At 48.2% G+C, this 19,998-nt stretch overlaps 1 protein-coding gene across 14 annotated transcripts in view; it reads right to left on the bottom strand.

The window, feature by feature from the left end:
- Nucleotides 1–19,998, bottom strand: part of ADGRB1 (adhesion G protein-coupled receptor B1) — a 298,311-nt gene that overhangs the window by 202,644 nt on the left and 75,669 nt on the right. For all 14 annotated transcript variants that reach the window (XM_058020414.1, XM_058020390.1, XM_058020455.1 and 11 more), the window contains exon 2: nucleotides 13,118–14,037. In XM_058020414.1, the coding sequence (XP_057876397.1) occupies nucleotides 13,118–13,865 (748 nt within the window). In that variant the 5' untranslated portion in view covers nucleotides 13,866–14,037. The remainder of the gene's footprint in view (nucleotides 1–13,117; nucleotides 14,038–19,998) is intronic.

The raw sequence follows: 19,998 nt of genomic DNA, 5'->3' as shown, positions 1-19,998 counted from the left end.
AGCCCCCAGGGTGGAAAATGGAGACAGGAATGGGAAATGTGGGAGCCAGGAGTGTATTTCAACCCCTGCCCTGGGCTTGTGCACAGGTACCACACCCAAGCTGGGATGTGGAGAAGGAAGGAGTTGAGGAGCAGCCAAAAGTCTCCAAAACCACAACTCTCCAGTAAAAGCCCCCAAAGCCAGTGTGGATGCTGCAGGGGAAGATGCTGCATGATAAACCTCATATCAGGGAGTGGAGACAGCTTTGAGGAAGAGCTGGGGGTCCCTAGAAGGGTTCAAACCACCAGTCAAGCACAAACTGAACTTAAAGCAGATCAAGAGCATTGAATGGAGGAAGAGAAGTCTGTGGTGTGGAGGGTGGGCAGAGGGATTCACGTCCCACCTGTTTTTGGGATTTGGGGACACCTTTGGCTGATGCAACCTCAAAGAAAGTCCTTCTTTGTCCCCTCAGAACCCCAAACCATCCAGGTTGTCCTTTCCCACTGAGGTCCCAAGGCACCCTGAGGAACCCCACAGTGTGATTTGGCTCTGGAGGGAACAACAAACTTTGCTTTTCCCACCTGTACAAACAAAGCCATCTCCTCCTGAAATGCACCAGGAGGCACAGAGAGGCCTCACGGCACATTTTGGGAGAAGCAGGGAAAGGTTGAAGGATGAGTCAGCCTCTTGTGCCTGCAGTGAGTTTGCACAGTGCAGGTCTCCATGGATGCTCTCCATCCATGAGCCTCAGCACTGGGATCTGCTCATGGCTGGGTTGGAAGAGACCTTAAAAATAATTGGAAGAGACCATAAAAATAATTTGAAGAGACTTTAAAAATAATTAAGTCCCAACCCCCTGACTTATTTTATTTGTTGGGTGTATTTGTTTTGGTTTAGAGTCAGTTTGGGAGAGAATTTTTAAAGGTTTGGTTTTTTTTGGTTTTTTTTTTAGAAAAGTAGATTTAATTTTTTGGTTTTATTAAATTGGTTTGGGAAAAATGTTTCTTTTTGGATAAAAGTGGAAAAATATTTATTAAATAATAAAACTTAATATTAAACAATAATTATGTTCTGTTCTTGTTTTACAAGAGATGACAAGCTTAGAAAAGTTTTTTTGGGGGTTGTAGTTTGGTTTATTTCATTTTTTATTAGTATTTTTGGTGTTGGAAATGTGGTTTAGGCTTGGCTTGGTGGATAACAGGTGGGAGTTGGTGCTTTTTTGGATGTTTAGAGTAGGTTTAAATAAGTTCAAAGAGGGTTTAAATAGGTTTAAAGAAAATTAAAATTAAAAAAACTATCGTTTAGGGAACTTTTTTGTTTTATTTAGCTAAAATTAATTAAAAATAAAGGAGGGTTTTGTTTTGTTGTTTGTTTATTTCTAGATAATAGCAGTCTAGGAGTAAGAATGTGGAGGAGTGAGTGTAGTGTTTGAAAAAAAATTGTGTGGGTTTTTTTCTTTCTATTTTTGGAATAAGTTTTAAAGGTGTAAAACTTATTATTTAGTATAAATAGCCTGTCCAGCCTGACCTTGAAATCTTCCAGGGTTGGGGCAGCCACAGCTTCTCTGGAAAATGTGAGCCAGGGCCTCAGCACCTTCACAGGGAAGAATTCCTTCCTAATATCCAATCTAAACGTGCTCTGCTTAAACTTAGAACCATTCCTCCTTGTCCTGTCACTACATTTTCTTGCAAAAAGTCCCTTTCCAGCTCTCCTAGAGTCTCTTTAAGCACTGGAAAGGACTCTGAGGTCTCCCTGGAGCCTTCTTTTCTCCAGGCTGAACATTCCCAGCTCTCCAGCCTGGCTCCACTTTCCCCTGGGTGCACATCCACGCTCCAGACCCAGCTGTGTGCCTGTGCCTCTCTGGACATGCACAAATGGAGATGTGCCCCAGGGCAGCTCTGTGCTTCACCCATTCCTCCCTCCACCACCTCTTCACTCATTTTATTTCCCTTCTGTGGTATTAAAAGCATTTCTTTGGGTGCCCAGTGCCTGCCCTGGCTCACTGAGAGGAATTCTGATGCAGAGAGAGAAGATTCAAGACAAACACTCCTCCACAAACCTTTGAAGCCTCCAGACCTATTTCTGGCATTTCTCCAAAGCCTTTTGCTCATCCAGCCCCTCTCCAGAGAGCTGGACCCACTCCTGCTGGGTGATACCCAGCACATATTGGAAACTCCATATCTCCTCTTGTTCTGCTCCTGGCATTTTTGGTTACTTTTTCATAGGTCCCTTTGCCTCCTGCACCCAGCACAGGAGCATCCCCACCCCAGGAGTGGAAGTGAAACCCCAAAGCCACAATAAGCATGTGGGACCATGAGGGAGAAGTCCCAGAACACCTCATAAAATTCTGTGCCAGGTTTTCTTTGCAGGTAGAACCCCAAGGAAAGGATATTTCTGGGTTAATCTGTCTGATTTATATTCCTTCAACCACTATTGGAGGTCAGTCTCACCCCAAGGAGGCTTAGTCTATGAAGTTTCTGGTGAGTTTAAGCTCAGCCTGAGTGATCTTACCAAAACAATAACTAATAGAGCAGTTAACTGGTTTATCTGACCCTCCATCCCATCCAGGCCAGAAATGCTCCAGATATTTTAAGCTAAGTCCAGAAAAAGCCCCAGGAGATGCTGGTAGCAGGACAATCCCAAAAGCATTGCTGGAAAATGAGGGTCATGAGGGATTTGGATATGAGCAGCAATGGGAGGAGTTGAGATTATCACAGGAGACTTCATATGGTAGGAAATTTCATCCTTCCCAGTAATCACAGAGCTCTGTTTTTCAGAAGGGACAGTAAAATGCCAATCCAGCAGGCTCAGGAGTGGGGACGGTTGGGCATGGTGTTAAAAGCTTCAACTTTTCTCTTCCTCTGCTCTGAAGCAAAATAAATTCAACAGATTGTGCCAAGACCAAACCCACATGGAACACTCCACCAGCTTCAGTGGGAACAGGCTCAAGCACAACACTGCTGAGCTGGGACAGGACACCAGGGCAGGTGGAGGAAAGGGATGGCACACAGGGGACACTACAGGGGGATCTGCTGAGCCAGGAGAGCCAAACCTGCCCTGGCAGTGGGTGGGATTCATTGTGGTTCTCCCACAAGCTCTGTTTTCTCCTTGATGATCCCTCAGCTGCATTGGGTCCATGGAGGCAGCAGGCTGAACTCCCCAAAAAGGCTTCCTGAGCTCCTTGGTGGCCCAAAAGCACAGAAGCACGACAAGCAATCTCCTTAATGACTTCCTTATGGCTACATGGGGACTCTCCTGGTCCCTTATCTTCTTCATCAAGAAGATGATGATGCCCCCCAGCAACCCAGTCATCCTCCTGAGCAGCTCCTTTGCTGCCTTCTGTCAGCCTTTGTTGGGAAGGATTAAAGTTGGACAAGAAAGTCTCACAGATATGTGAACTTAGCAGAAAGATATTTGAATGAAGAATCCAAAGAAGGAATAGAGATGGAAGCAAGTTTTGATATAGAAGAAAAGAATTGCTGAGCCAGTCTTACTGGATAACCAAGGAGGCAAAGGGTGTGTTAGTTAGAAGGGGTTTCTATGACTTAGAGCAAAGGATAAACCCACCTCAAACAAGAATTTTTACCAAGCAGAAAAATAGCACAGGCAAACAAGTCAGCAAATGTTGCAAGTAGAAGAAAGGTCTCAGAATTTTCCACTGCAAGAAAACTGATAAACAATTCTAGCTTAAACTGTAATGTACTAACTATCAGTGATTGGAGAATAGTAACATGAATATGGTAGTTATAGTAGTTCTGATAGGCTATAGATAATAGTTAAGGTATAGATTGGTTCTACTGTATTAAGATGCTCCACAAAGAAAAGTTTATCATTCATTGTAACCAAACCCAAAGGGTCTCCAGGCCTGTCTGCAGCTGGAGCTGACAGCTGTAGGCACAGGCTCTGTTGTCCATGACCCTGGAGTGCTGTAACACCTTGGATGGAATAAACTGCATTTTGAAGAGCCACCTGGAGTCCTGTATCCCTCATTTTGGCTCTTACAGGCTCTTAGAAACATCGCTGATCTCAAGTCATGGCATCACTCCTTGATCTTGGCTGACCCTAAAGAGGATGCTCAGAAGGTTGGAGCACCTCTCCTATGAAAACAGGCTGGGATAGTTGGGGTTTCCCAGCCTAGAGCTCCAGGGAGACCTGGCACAGGTTGCCCAAAGAACTGGTGGATGCCCCATGCCCTGGGAATCTCCAAGGTCAGGCTGGATGGAACTCTGAGAAATCTGGTTTAGTGGAAAGTGTCCCTGCCTTTGGCAGGGGGCTGAAATGTAATGATGATGTTTATGGTCCCTTCCAAACCAAAGCATTGTATGATTCTATGAATTCCTGCCAAGCAGGACATTAAAATGAAAAACAAACAACTAAACCCAGCAAACTAAACAAAGGAGAAAGAAAGGGCATGAAAAGGAGAGGATTTTGTGGACAGAAATTGTCATCAGTCAATTTACTGATAATTCTTTAACTGACCCCTGCTAACAGGGAAGAAAACAAGAGTTGAATAAACCCAGCTGTGAACAGCAGTCCTTGCACATCTTCCTGAGTGTTCTTCTCCTGAGAATGGCCAGTAGCCTCTTTCTAAGCACATCCAAAACTGGAATTCTGGTGCAAAAACCCTTCTAATCCAAGCCTGTAGAGATTATTTAGTCCCAGTTCCAGATTAATTGCCATCAAGAGCAAACTGGTGCCACCCAGCACTACTTCCACCAAGCACAACTGCCCAGACAATTGGTGGATGCCCCATCCCTGGGAGTGTTCAAAGCCAGGTTGGATGGGATAGTGGGATATGGAAAGTCCCTGCCCATGGCAGAGGGTTGGAGGGAGATGTGTTGAAAGTCCTCTCCAACCCAACCCACTCTGTCACTCTGTGATCTTCATGGACTGGAACTGTTCATGGAGGCTAGAGTGGCATCTCCCATCAACAGGGCAATTTTGCCTGTGGGTAAATTCACATGCACATCACCCTTGACTTTTGGCCTCGTTGGCCAAAGACTTTTGTTGTTGCCTCACAGGGCACAAACTATAAAGCCCTGAAGTTCAGAGCACACCTTAACTTCTTCCTTGCCCACCTGAGCTGCTTCCTTGCCCAGCTGAGCTCTGGGCTGGGCGCTTATGGAGGTCTAATGGCCAACATGAACATATCCCCATCATCCCCACAAGCACATGCCCTGAAGTGCCTTTCTTCCAAACCTCTACTTCTGACCAGAGCTGGTAGGAATGGGATTCTGGTGACAGACTTGGTTACAAGTTTAGTCAAGTTGTGGGAAGGAGATACCAAAAGTAACCTTCAATTTGATCCAACAGGCACTTGGGATACAGACATGCATAGGAAGTGCAGACATGATTGAATAAAGCCTTCCATGTGGATGGGTTTAGTCTGGGAGAGGGAATTCCCTTTATTAAACAGGGAAATGTGATGGAATCGCTGTTCTCTTTGTCCTATCCCAGCCTCCAGGAGATCCTGAAGCAGAATCTCTGTGTAGGTCCAATTTGATCACGAGTCTCAGCAAAAGCTGAGGGGCCAAAACCCTGCATCTTGGTCCTTCAGACTTCAGATTTAGGATGTTAACCAAAAAAAGAGTGGCAGCACCTCTGCTCCCAACTGCTCCTCCTATTTTCAGTGCCATACACTGAATTTCATCATTTTTCTGTGGTTTGGGCCCCTTCAACTCAAATACAAATGAACTCCTGACCCAAAACTAAAGAGCAGGGAAGTGCCAGCTTCCAAATCCCAAAATCCAAACTGGCAGAGACCAGGGCATCCTCCTTCACATCCAAGCAAGGCGGAAAAAGGCAAAAAAGCCAGGAACTTGCGCCAGTTCCTGCCTCAGGGCACAGGGAAGGATCAGACTCCTCAAAGCGCCCTGGAAACAGCGGGGCAAAGTTGCCAGGGCAGCCCATTTACTTCGGGAAGCTGGAGCTGCAGCTTTCACAGCCTCCAGGTCCCTTCTTTACAGCTCCTAAACACCGTGCAGCTCCCAAGCCAGTAACTGTTTGTTTAATGACATGGACCACTCCAGACCCATTGAGAGCATTCAGCTTAATGAGGTGTGTGGCAATTATCGCTCTATTGAAACTCGAGCCAGGGAACACAAAGAAATATATTTAAACTCAACAGATCTGCAATTCTGATGCGCCAAAGGACGTCCTTTCCCAGCCTGGCTGTCTCACCGTGCTGGAGGATAAAATATGAGATTTCAGTATCAAATTGTTGTCTGCAAGAAGGGACTGTGCCAAAAGGGAATTCAGCGGCTGGAGGTGACATTGGCAGAGCCACCCTGGAGACACAGAGCTGCTGAGTCCTCCCCAGGATGCTTGCTGAGAATCCCAAACCAGGTTTCTAACCTAATTATCCCAAGCTTGCTCCAATACCATCCTGGGGAATGTGGGATTGTAGGAGATAGAATCAACACCCGTAGATGTTGTCAAAATTTCACTGTAAGAATGGGAAGATGTGGGAAGAGAGATGAGTCGCAGAGGTGTTGGTGATGCTCTGGAAGTGTCACCGAACCTGCAGGAGAAACAGAAACTCTCCAACAACATTTTCAGTGTCGGAGAATCAAGGCATTGCTTTATTCTGGCCAGGATGTGCAATAGAAATAATTTCATCCACACATTGCCCAGGTTGTGCAGAGAAAATAATTCCATCTAACATGATCTTTACTAGAGTTTTCATTATTGTATACAGTCAAAACACCGAGAAATTCATTGGTTCAATGTTCATTTGTCCCAAGCAGGGCAGTTCTGAGTATTTGGGGTCTAGGGAGTTCAAGCACCAAACAGGTGAATCAAACACCTGAAAATCTGTACAGACTCAGTTCCTTTCATAAAAAAAAAAAAAAAAAAAAATCAAATTTTCAGCCTTGCTCCCATTACCAAATATTTAGGCTAAGTGGTGAAAATGGACAGGAATGCCTCTGTGCCCTCTCCCTTTGAGGTGTCAGCACCATCACCCTCATTTTCTGCAGCCTTAAAATGGAAAACTACTCCGGAGACATGATGATTTTGACTCAGGTGTCACTGTTTCCCTGCACCTTAATTTCACCTTGTACTGCCAAACGAAACATTTTGCAGTGACTGCTATGCAACCTGAATACGAGAGGATGTAAAAAAATTGAAAATAAAAAACAAAAAAACAAAACAAAACAAACAAACAAACAAAAAAAAACAAACAACAAAGAAGAAAGAGAGAAAAAAGGGAAACTGAAAACCCGAGCCTTTCACCAGGCTGCCACTCATTAAATTACCCGTAAAAGTCCCCGTCGCAATAACGGGAGTAGTTGCCTGTGAAACTCCCTCAGCAACTGGATGTAAATTCCACCTTTACTCTCCCTGCGACAGCGACGGGCGCATTGAGCCGGTAATTGCTGATGTTTCTGCATTGTGATCATGTCCACAAGCTGTTGGGTTCACAGTGGAACTGATCGCTTCGCTCTGCTCGTTTTTCTCCACCCCGTCCCTGTAGGGATGGATCTGCAGGGATGGGTTCAGCGCTGAGAGCAGCCGGGACACGGAATTTCTGCCCTGTCACTCCACAGCCGTGCTTCACTCACGCTTCATTCTCCCTGGGATCCCGTGAAACACCAGGAGAGGGGTGGGCTGGGCATTAGGAAGGGTTTGTTTGCTGAGAGAGCGGTGAAAAAGCAGATCAGGCCTTTTAGAGAGGTGGTTGGTGTCCCATCCCTGCCAGTGCTTAAGACAATGGCTTTAATTAAACTTTTGGTCAGGCAGTGGGATTGGGTAATCATTGCAGGTCCTTTCTAACTGAAAACTGTTATTCTATTCTATTCTATTCTATTCTATTCTATTCTATTCTATTCTATTCTATTCTATTCTATTCTATTCTATTCTATCCTATCCCATCCTATCCCATCCTATCCTATCCCATCCTATCCTATCCTATCCTATCCTATCCTATCCTATCCTATCCTATCCCATCCTATCCTATCCTATCCTATCCTATCCTATCCTATTCCATTCTATCCTATTCCATTCCATTCCATTCCATTCCATTCCATTCCATTCCATTCCATTCCATTCCATTCCATTCCATTCCATGTCTAAGGTCTTTGACGATCCCAGAGGAGAAGTATTTGGACAATGCTTTTAATTAAACTTTTGGTCAGGCAGTGGGACCAGATAATCATTGCAGGTCCTTTCCAACTGAAAACTATTATTCTATTCTATTCTATTCTATTCTATTCTATTCTATTCTATTCTATTCTATTCTATTCTATTCCATTCCATTCCATTCCATTCCATTCCATTCCATTCCATTCCAAGTGTAAGGTCTTTGATGATCCCAGAGGAGAACAGTGGGGCAGGCAGGGCTTGTACAGGTCTGTAGAGACCTCAGTGTTTAAACTGAACCAGAATCCCCCTTTCCAGCCCTCAGGGAGGAGTTGAGGAGTTCTCCACATTTGCCTCATCCATAAAACATCCTGACCACGGGCAAGAGGGACATTCCCAGTGGGACCTGCCCATATGGGTGCAGAGGGGATTCCCCGCAGGTGACAAGGTGACCCCTTTGCCACATTTCAGGCTCTAACCAACCTTCTCCTGCAGGAGCTGGGAAGGAATATCAGGTCTTGCTGTCAGCTGCTGAGATTTGGAGTTAAACTGGGGGGACACCAAGTAAAATCCCCAATGATTCCAGCAGTTTACACAGGAAAATTTTACACACAAGGAGAAATCAGAGCTTCCTTGCCCTGTGTTTTGCTGTCCGCCTCTCACCACATCCAACCTCTGCTCTCAGGGATGTCCAGGGACAGACAGAGGTGGAGAAACGAGGAACTGGAATGCAGCACACCTTCCTGAGAGGCACTCACCCAAATCCCTTTGCCATCTGGTTGGCAAACCCAGCACCAAGGCAAAACCAAAGCCAAATACCTTTGTCTGCAAGCTCAGCTGCTCCAGCCAGGGGGATTCTTGCTGGAGGAACAGAGCATGTGTCATAAGGAGCTGAAGATGTCAAAAACAGATTTGAGATCTGCCCCGTGGCAATTACTCACAGCTCTTTATCAATCTCTGGAGCTTTCATGGCCACTAAAGCTCATCTCAAATATAGGAAATGTCTTATTGAGTTATTCCTGCCCTGGGTGAGGTTGGAGGTTTGAGGGGAGGGCAGCTGAGCCACTCAAGGTAATTCCTGCAGCAAGCAGGGTGGGAATTGATTCATTTCTGCAGCTCTGGCTCCTCCTCCACATCATGGACCCCACTCAGGAGCCACTGAGCCACAAATCCAGGCAGAAGCTCAGCCCTGCTGAGGAGACCAACGCATGTTTTGACCAAAAAACACACTGAGAATGAAGTAAAACTCCCAACAAGAGATGTTTGGAGAGTGTGTCCTGCAGTGAGAGATTTATGGAGCCCAGCCTACTTAATGCAGCAGAGGCTGAGAAGGAACTTGTTCATGGGCCTCTCCAAACAGAGATCAGACACTCTGAGACACCTTAATCAATGTGGCAGAAGTGGAAAAGCACCTAAAAGTGGAAGATGAAACACGACTAACAAAATAGAAGTGATGAACACAGGTGAGGAAGGAGGATTTGATTTTGTTCAGAGCAACGGGGACAGCAAAAGAATGGAAAAAATTTAGCAGGAAAGGCAGGAAAATCCCCAGCACTTCAGTCTAGCATTACTGTGTTCCAGTTATCTATTCATTATAAAAACCCCTCCAGCCCTGGAGCCACCTAATTTATCAAGAAGCAAATACTATATTTTGAGGGGCATTTTTAACCTTGCTTTGCAGTCAGCATCCTGGATCTGTCCAAGGTGGGGATATGAAGAGCAGAAGGAGCAGAGAATGATGTTTATCTTTTTGGGCCACCAAAATGTGACAGCACTGCAATGGCCTTCCAGGAACGCTCACATGGAGACAGGACTAATTAGACATTCATTAAGTGCCTAACTCAGCACAGCACTTAAGCACACATTTAACCTTCTCTCATTACAAGGTCACATCAGCATCCCTGTTAAAGCTCCAGCTCCAATTACAGAATCCAGCTCACATTTGAGAGGGCCACCAGCACTTTCAGACTGTGAAGAACCAATGCCCAGCATTTCAGGAGGTTTTCCGTTCTTCACCCTCCTGTCCTTGCCCCCAAACCTATTCCAAAAATGCCAATTTGCATCCCAAAAAAGTGAGTTTACATCTAAACATCAGGACCTACAAACAAACCTCTGCCTTCTTCCCACATTTCTTGAATTAGCCAAGGGATATCTGATAATGGCCAAAAATGGTTTCCATGTTGAATAGTCTTCTCCTGGAAAACATTTCCAGTTCCAGCTGCCCAAGATCTCAAAGCATGTCTTGCTGATCACCAGGACAAGCTCCACGTGCAGCAAGACCAAAATACCTGAGGGATAACCTGATGGATTTTCTGCAACCCACCAGTGCCTGCTGTACCCTCTGCAATGTCTGTGTGGGGCAGTGAGTGCAAAGAGAGTCTCACTAAACCTGGGAAGGAAATGTGGAGCAGTTTCTCCTTCCTCCAGACACTGAATAACAGATGCTCTAGATAAGACAGGGTGACTTTGGCAGAGTTTCTTTGTGAAGTTCCCCAGTAAACGATCATAAACTTCCCTGTGCACCTGAGCCAGGTGTAAAATCACTGGCCATGAGTGAAAACTGGCTGTCAGTTATGTTTTCTTGAGAGTCCCTTTGGTTCTGGAGCAATGGGATCCTCTTGGAGTGAAGCTTTTCACAGGGATCTCACCCACAGGCCATCCATGAGCCAAAGCACAGCTGTGTCCACTGCAACTTCTCATTGTAGATTTGCACCCATCCATTTGTTTTGGAATAAAAAGACACATCAGGGAAAGTCAGATGTCATATTTCAGTATGGTATCTGGCAATTCATAGGATGGTTTCAGTTGGAAGGGACCACAAAGATCGTCTCATTCCAACCCCCTGCCATGGGCAGGGAACCTTCCACGTTCCTTCTTGTGCCTTTAAAGTCATCAGAGTAGATCAGCACAACTCACCCATCTCCACTTTTTCCAGGATGAAAGTGTTAACACAGGCCCAGAAACAACAAATGACTCAGAAAGCAGCAAGGAAGGAAAAATAGCAATGATAATAATAATAAAAAAAAAAAGAAAAAAGAAAAAAAAAAGCTTGTTGGGGAAAAAAACTCCGCTACAGATACAATTGGAACAGCAATGATTGCAATAACCAGCATCAGCACTTGGAAATCAGGAACCCTATCAAAATATTCCACCCACAAGATGCTGTTAAGGGATTGCTGACTCCCTGTCCAAATTGGATCTCGCCTCCATCTTCCTGATCAAGCCTTTGCATAAATCAAAACAGACACAGTGACAGACAGAGCAGCACATGGAGAGCCCGGGCACCCTGCAAGCATCGTTGCTGTGTGGATGGCATCCCACCAGCCAAGATGATAATTCCCTGTCTCCAGTGTGGAGCAGATGTGAGCAGCCAGCAGAAAAATTATCTGCACTCTACAAATATTTGACACCCAAAAAGGATTTTGATTCAGCCACCCTCGAGCCTCTTTCATATTTACTTGGTGGGAACATTCAGGCACTCGAGCTGGACTAGGAGAGATCCCTACAAAAGCCAATATTAAGCTTGAATGCTTCAGGATTTGCTGAAAATCTTATTTCAAATTTCACCTTTGGTTGCAGTGAGAAAGGTCACACTGCTTGGGTGGAAAGCATAAATCACCCAATCAGCAAATTCCAGGCATGACACATGACTGAACTCCGAGAGGCTCCTCAGAGCTGTTCACACAGGAGAAAAGGGCATTGCAAGAAAAAAAAATAAAAGCCCAACCCAAATCTGGAGAGCCTTGTGCTCGTGGACAGGGAGGGAGACACGACTGAAGAACTAATTTGTAGGATTTATGGCTCGGCTGTGCCTTCATGTATTGATTCACAGACCAGTGAGAAGCAAAATCTCCCCCAAAATACACTGACAGAAGCACGAGTACCTGATCATACCCTGATCTCCCAGCTAAGGCCAGGATGCAGTCTGCAGGAAAATCACTCTGCACAGCCCAAATCTGTGCCTGGTCACCTCCTGCCTACTGCAACAGCAAATCTGGCCTCTTCCCCTCAACCCTGAGAAATCCCATCCTCAACAGGGGCGGAGAAGCCAGGAAGGATCCCCAGATTCCTGACCCAGACAGATGTCAGCTTTCTGCTGGAGGCAGAGGACATTTCAGTCCAGCACCTGAAGAAGATGAGACCTTTTGGGGAGGCTCAGGTAGGGGTCTGAGACTCTCTGAACTGCAGGCTGCATTCCCTGACACCTGTGTTGCTGTTCAGCATCACACCTCTGCTTTACATAACCTGCATGCCGGGGTGGGAGCTGAGAATAAACACCCTGGAGCAGACCTGACACAGGCAGTAAGAAAAGGCTCCACTTCCAGACATCCCCCTGAGTCCCTTCTGCTTGGCAGGACCGTGTCAGGTCTCTGGAAGGAGCATTTCCCTCTCCAGAACATGATGGGACTTCAGGATCATCCCACCTTACTCACAGCCCTTTTTCTCATGGCTCTCCCACCTCCCCAGTCCCTTTCCATACTCAGGACCACAATCAAAACCCAGTGAAATATCTGAGGAATGAGCCCAAGTAACCCCATGCAAGCAGCACGGTGAATTTTCTTTCTGAAAGCCTCCAGGAGGAAAACAAAGCTGAGAACAAAACCAGAGTGCCTTCTGTTGCCACCCCCTTTTGAACCAGACCCAAGAATTAAGTTTTCCCTAGGAATTAGAAGTGGTTGATAGGGCTGCCTGCCTTGGGAGGTAGCTTGGATCCTGTTTTCTCTAGGACATCTGTAATTACTTTGGAAAACTGCTCACCCTCAGGTAAGCAGCTCCCTCTCAGCAGCTCAGAGGCTGCAGGAGTAAAACAAGCAATGAACAAGCCCCAAGAACGAATTGCAGAAACCCGGGGAATATTTAGGGGCAGCTGATTTGCAATTCCAGTCGCAAAAGGCTCATAAAGAGCCCTGTGGGTTACCTGACCTGCCTGTCGATTGGGAAATGAGGATTTTCATGCCAGGCGTCCACAGATACAGACACGGAGGTTACAGGGACGGTGTGAGAGCAGAGCCCAAGCAGCCCTCCCTCCCCAACACCCCCTCGACCACCCTCCACTCACCCAGGAACTCGGCTCCGTTGCTGTCCTTGGGGCTGCTCACGCAGTTCTCCAGGTAAATCCCATCCTTGTAGCAATCCTCCTTCTTCCTGGTGAAGCCCAGGATCTCGCTGGCCTGATCCAGGACCTCCCCTCCCGAGCAGGAGCACGGGGTCTGCATGATGCCACACGGGTGGGAGCTGCTGCTGATGGCCAGGCAGGCGTCCAGCCACTTGCAGAGCATCTGGCAGGCGGCTTTGCTGGGGTTCCTGTTGCCCACCACCAGGTACTCCACGGAGAAGTCCCTCTCCTGAGCCTTGGTGGGCTTCCACCTCATGGGCCAGGTGTCCACGCCCGGCGGGGCCGTCTGCTTCATCTGCAGGAATTGTTTGTTGGACTGGAGGAAGGCAAAGCGGGTGGAGCCGTCGCAGAGCTTCAGGACATCGTCGAAGCTCTCCATGCCCAGGTAGGTGCGGGTGGACTCCAGGAAGGAGTCGAACTGGTAGGTGCGGATGTGCTGGTGGTCACATACGCCGGAGGGCTTGAGGATCTTCATGTACAAAGTGTACCTGCGAGGGTCGGGGTTCTGGATAATCCAAGAGCACAGGGAGGAGTTCAACGGGAAGACGGCGAAGGAGGAGAAATACCCAAAGAATTTCCCTTGGACCAAAGTGGTGCAGGGAGTTTGTGCCAGGTCCAGAGCGACCACGGTCCACACAAAGTAGAGTGGAGATACCAAAAGCAGGTTCAGGGCGGATCCAATGCTCCTCATCCTAGGTCTCGGGTCCTCTGGAACTCAAAGTAAATGTCAAGCAGGTGCCAGATCCTGGACATAACAGGGACCAGCTTAGAGGAAAAGCAGAGTTTAAGAGGCTCTGGATCCGAAATCAAGCCGATCCTCCCATGTCTGGATTTGAGCTCCCTCCTGTGGCCATAAACAACACCTGGAAAAAAACAGGGAAGGGAAGGAGGAGGGGAGAGAAAGAGAAGAGATTTGGGATTTGGTCGTTTTGGCGGTACTTTGTTGTTGATGCTGTTTTTATTAACCCTTCACACTGCTGAGAACCCACATAGCAGCCCCAGAACCCGCACTTCTCACGAAGAGAAGATGCAGCCCCACATCACCATCCCTAGACTTGGTTTGGGGCTGTCCCCATCCCCAGGCTTGGTTTGGGGATGTCCTCGTCCCCAGGCTTGGTTTGGGGTATCCCCATCCCCGGGTTTGGTTTGGGGTATCCCCATCCCCGGGTTTGGTTTGGGAATTTTCCCATCCCCAGGCTTGGTTTGGGGATCCCCATCCCCAGGTTTGATTTGGGCTGTCTCCATTCCCAGGTTTGGTTTGGGGGTATCCCCATTCCCAGGCTTGGTTTGGGGTCATCCCCATCCCCAGGCTTGGTTTGGGGGTGTCCCCATCCCGAAGTTTGATTTGGGGGTGTTCCCATCCCCAGGCTTGGTTTGGTGGGTGTCCTCATTCCCAGGTTTGGTTTGGGATGTCCCAAACCCCAGAAGGGACCAAACTGTGCCTGACCCGGGGGTGAGCACAGCTGTGATTCTGCTCTCTTCCCAGTGCCCCTTGCCCATGCAGATCCCTCTGCTGAGCCCAGCAGAGCCTGGACTGTGGATCTGAACCGTCTCCCCAAAGAAAACAGGGTTGGTATCTGGGTTAGGGAGGCTCCAGCTCTCTCCATCCCCAGGGAGCTGGTTCAACACAGACTGCAGGCTGCACCTGGGGAGGGTGGGCTGGAGGTCAGCATGGCCAGCTGGGCTCTGCCTCCCCTCTTCCTTCTGCCAGCACTTTGTTTTTAGCCACTTAATGCCCTTCCTTTTCACTCTCCCTTCCACCAAAACCATGCAGGGAAGGGAGTTGTTGCTCAGGAACCCAGCTCCGGTGGAACCCTGAGGCCAGGCAGGATAATGGATGGAGCTGAACACCCAGTACAGGAGCAAAAAAGGACAATAGAGACAGATTTTATCTCTTCCCACATCAGGCACCCACCTCTCCTTTCACCCCTGAGTACTGGACACCCCAAACCCTGTGGTGCCAGGCTTAGAGCATCTGCAGAGACTGAGAGCCCTCTGTGCCGGTGCCAGGACCTCCTTCAGCCCCCAAAACCCTTCCTCCAAAGTAGAATCCACCCTGCAATGCCCTAAGGATGCATTCCCTGCAGCCTCCTGTGGCACAGATTCCTCCTTCAGCCCAGCTGCCCAGAGCCCTGCTCCCCCCATGCCAAAGGGGCACTCGTGTACATCTCCCTCTCTTACCCCAACAAATGACTCTCCTGTGGTCCCTTCCCTCCATCTCCTCTTTCCAGGAGAGAAGGGAGAAGAGGAAATAAATGAGTAGCAGGACTTTCCTTATCTCATACCCCCTCCCACAGTTGTCCACCCCCAGATTTGGGGAGGGGTTCAGTTAACAGGACAGGACGGGCAGATCCTCAGAGTGTGGGGCAGGACTGTTGATCACACAGCCATTGCACATTTTCCCTCCCACCTTTCCAGCTTTTTCCCTCTGCGTTCACCCCAGGTAGAGAAAATCAGACATTTCCTTTTGGGTGAGGCTCATCCTGACCCTGCAGCAATTGCTGCCTCCACAACAGATCTGCTTCCCCATTTCCAAAGGACACAGGGGAACCTGGGAGGAAGATTTCCCCCTATCAAGTCAGAGAACTGCCATTATTTGGGGAGACTGAGCTGTTCATAGTGAAAGGAACTGCTCAGGACCTTTGCACTGAAATGCAAACGGCCCAATGCCAGAGGGGCAAACATCACCCTGGGTTGCAACTTCCAAATAATTCAGATGGTCTGGGATGTGTTTCCCGTGATCAGGGTGGCACTGCCGGGAAGGAATTATGGTGAGAGACTGTGGAGAGCGGCATCTGCATCCAGGGAGGAGGGAAAAGTCGTTTTCATTGCAGCCACTGCTCCAGCTCCAGTGCTGCCATCTCCCACCTCATGCCAGGCTCTGCCTTCCCAGACTGCAAACAGAGGGAGCTTTACAAATTCCCAGCAAATCCACAGCTCAGGCAGCTAATCCCAGCCCCAGGAGAGACTGAGAAACAAGAGATGAGAAGCCCACAGACCATCCTGTGAATCCGAGGTGAGATGAGAAGCTAAATGCATCTCCACATTCACTTGGTTTCTCCCCCTGCTCTGTATCAAAGACTTCTCTCTGCATCTCCCTTTTTCTGCCAAAACCTTTTCTTTTGGGCAGGAAAGGGTTAGGGAGCTCCAAAGTCAGACCTGCTGTTTGCAAACTGTGTTTCATCCCTGGCTTCAAATCTCTGCAGCCCCTGCCACCACATTCCTGAGTGTGTGCTAGACCTGACACTAATCAGCACGGAGTCCAAATGCATTTGGACTTAAATTTTTTACAAGTCAGATCCCCACTCCTGGCTGGTTTGCAGTCTACAAAGCTCGACAGTGCAAATCTCCCCTTGCCAGGCTCCTGCCTGCCTCTGGGGCCAGGATTCAGGAGTGAAAAAGGGATGAAAACCTGGTCTTGCTTGCAAAAAGACACAGGCATCTACCAGCTTATAAATTTCCTGATTAGCAGGAGGGGTTGCTGTGAATATTTTAAATATCAGATTCCAGAGCTGAAAGGCTCTTGCTTTATCTGAGAGTCTGAGGGGGCCACTGGCTCTCTCAGGACAGTGCTGGAAAAGCTCATTCTGTTTGCAAATCCAAACTCTACCCGACCTTCACCCTGCTGAGCCAGCCAGGGATCAGAGAATTATGGAATATATTGAGTTAGAAGGGACCCACAAGGATCACAGAACCACAGAGCAGGTTGGGTGGGAAGGGACCATAAAGATAATTTTGTCCAACTCTCTCTCACCTTCCACTACCCCAGGTTGCTCCAAGCCCTGTCCAACCTGGCCTTGGACACTTCCAGGGATGGGGAATCCAGAATCTCTCTGTGCAGGGCCTCAGCACGCTCTGAGTAAAGAATTTCTTCCCAAAATCCAATCCAAACATGCCCTCTGGCAGTGGAAAGGCAATCCCCCTTGTTCTGTCACACCATGCTCTTGTAAATAGTTCCTCCATCTTTCTCATCATCTTAACCTCTGGTCCAGAGCAGAAACCTGCCTTTCCTGGTTGGAAGCAGGAGCCAGCAGTGCCTCCATAGCAACCAGATGATGAGGAGACAGGGTTTGTTTTTGAAATCCAGTCCCTAATGGTGACTTCAGCTCCTGGGATTCAGCCCAGGCCTCCTGCTTGCCACAAACTCAATTTTTTCTCACGCTGACCACAGACCTGCTTCTGTCTGAGGATGTGGAGAGCACAAAGCAAATTCCCCCCTCACTGCCCCTGTCTGGGAAAGGCACCATGAAAACCAACAAACTTAAACCAGACCTGTTATGGTTGTTAAGTCTCACAATTGATTTCCCCTCAGTGCAGTCCCATCTGGAAGGTTTCACCATAAGGAGCATAAACATATTTTTTTTCCTATTTTAACTAATCCCTGCTGAAGTGGGAATCTTTACTTAGAGCAGGTGGGCAAAGCCCCCTCCAGACCTGGATTTTTGGGTCAACAGGTGTTGAATGTGGCAGAAAGATGCAACAGGCACCTGAGTGGCTGATGTGTGTCAGCAGAGATCCATCTCCTACATTTCCATCCCAAAAAAAACTTCAAGGGGGCATATAACCACAGGCTACAGCCTGCAGCTGGGGAAGGGATGTTAAATGAGTGAAAATCAGATTATTGCAATGGTGGAGGTCACATTTCTATGGCACACAGTTAAATTTACCCACATTCCCATGGTTTTTGCCACAGTCAGTGTCTAGTTAGCCTAGGCTCTTTCTGGAATTCTGCGTGATGGAAAACATCCCTGCCTGATTCTATCCTTTGGCTCCAACTTGGAGCACACAAAACCTCCCCAATCCTTTCCTTCCATCTGTGCCTGGGAGATGGGTCTGGCAGAGCAAAGCCTGGGGACAGCAGGTGACATTGGAGCACCTTGGGCTGTCCTTTGCCTGCATTTCTCAAGGACAAACCAAAATATTGTGTGTGTGTCCCTGGCAAAAATGTTTTTTTCATCCCAAGAAACCCACAGAAAGAGGCTGAAAAGCTTGGTCTGAATGGTCCTTCTGCCCTGGCTACCTTGTGCAGGTGTCAGGGGTGACAAGGAAGGGGATTCTGAAGAGCTGGGAGCCACCAGTGAGTCTCCTGCACCCTCACACAATTACTGGGCACAGCCCTGGTAACTTTTTCTACCTCCTTGGTGAGCATTTCCCATCCCACTCTGGCATCCACTGGATCAGAAATCCTCTGGGACAGACCTTCACAGTTCAAATCGAAACCAGGCAAGAATTTACCCACAGGTTACACCTGGGCTGCCCAGGGGGTTTAGGCATCCAGTTTGTGCTGGTCCCAGTGAATTTTGGAGCCCAAGGGGTTTGGGCATCCAGTTTATACTGGTCCCAGTGAATATTGGAGCCCAAGGGGTTTGGGCATCCAATTTGTGCTGTTCCCAGTGAATTTTGGAGCCCTATGGGTTTGGGCATATCCAGTTTGTGCTGGTCCCAGTGAATTTTGGAGCTCAAGGGGTTTGAGCATCCAGTTTGTGCTGGTCCCAGTGAATTTTGGAGCCTGAAAGCCATAGAATCATCAAATTATTAAGGCTGGAAGAGATCTCCATGGTCACCAAGTCCAAGCTTTGACCACCATGGTGGGCCCTGTCTTCCTGCAGGAATGATCCAGGTCTGAGGCTGGATTTTGCCACCACCCTCGTGTTCCTGCTTGATTCCTGCACAGGTTCTGCACCCTCACATCCATCCTGTGGGGAGTAAAATCATCCTGATTTTACCCACAGCAGCCTCCACCCTCTGCCTGACCAGCCCAATCCACCCCATCCCACCAAGGTGGACACCTCCAAACTGGCATGTCCAGCCCTGAGCTGTGCCCAGCCCATGGATTGCAGCTCTGCCTGGGCAGGAGGAGCCTGCAGGATGTTTCCATGTCCTGCTTTCCAAAATCCCTGCATGGCACAGTTCCTCCCACGAGGGAAGGGTGACATCCCTGCTGGAGCACCCACCACCTTCCCTGCCTGTGCTGGTGATGCTCCTGGAGCAGCAGCCGGGATGTGGCCAATGGAGGGCACTCTTAGCCATGCACACAAACCCACAGGCAGACAAACACTCCGTGGAAAAGAAAAAAAAAAAGGAAAAAGGAGAAAAAAAAGGGAGAAAAAAAAAATCAAGATGGCTGCAGGAAGGGCATCCTTCCCCACTGCTGCCTGTAGGAGCATTCCCAACTCCCTCTCCTGATCTGTTCCCTCTGGTTCAGCACTTCCAGCTCCTCTTTCTCTGCCCACTGGCTCCAGATGTGCCACTGGCCAGGATTTTTTTCCCTCTGCTTTTCCTCCTCCTGACCTTGGTGCAGGGCTGACATCCCAGCAGGGTGAAAGCCACTCTCACCGAGATAATCCTCCCTTTCCTGGGGCTTCCCATTTCCCTGAAAGAAAGTCCCCAGATATCACAATAAATACCCTTTTTGCCCGAGGCAGAAAAATGCCTGGCCCTGAAAAGTCCCTTGCCACTCTGAGAAAACACAGTAAAGGAATTTGTTCTGTCCTTATTCACAAGGAACTGTGAGCAGAGAGAGAAAAAAAAAAGCTGCAACAGCTTGGAAATTTTGAGGGGTTTTTTTGTGAGGGAGCAAAGCAGAGTGGAAATGCCTGGAAAAACACAGTGGCATCTGGGAGCTGACAGCACAGAGAGGAGTCAAGAAGGGCTCAGACCTGAGTGTTGTTTGGCTGCAGTGGCTCTGCTGGGCTGCAGCGACAGGAGTTAACCCTGGAAGGCACCCACAGAGCTTGGACAGGTCCCGGAGCAGCACCTCTTCCATAAAATCAGTGCTCCAAAATCAGGGTTTTTCCTTAGTACTGTTTTTTATGGTCCATTTT

The sequence above is a fragment of the Melospiza georgiana genome, chromosome 1 (assembly GCF_028018845.1).
Source record: "Melospiza georgiana isolate bMelGeo1 chromosome 1, bMelGeo1.pri, whole genome shotgun sequence".
Taxonomy (NCBI): Eukaryota; Metazoa; Chordata; class Aves; order Passeriformes; family Passerellidae; genus Melospiza; species Melospiza georgiana.
This window is presented reverse-complemented; position numbering and strand designations above follow the sequence as displayed.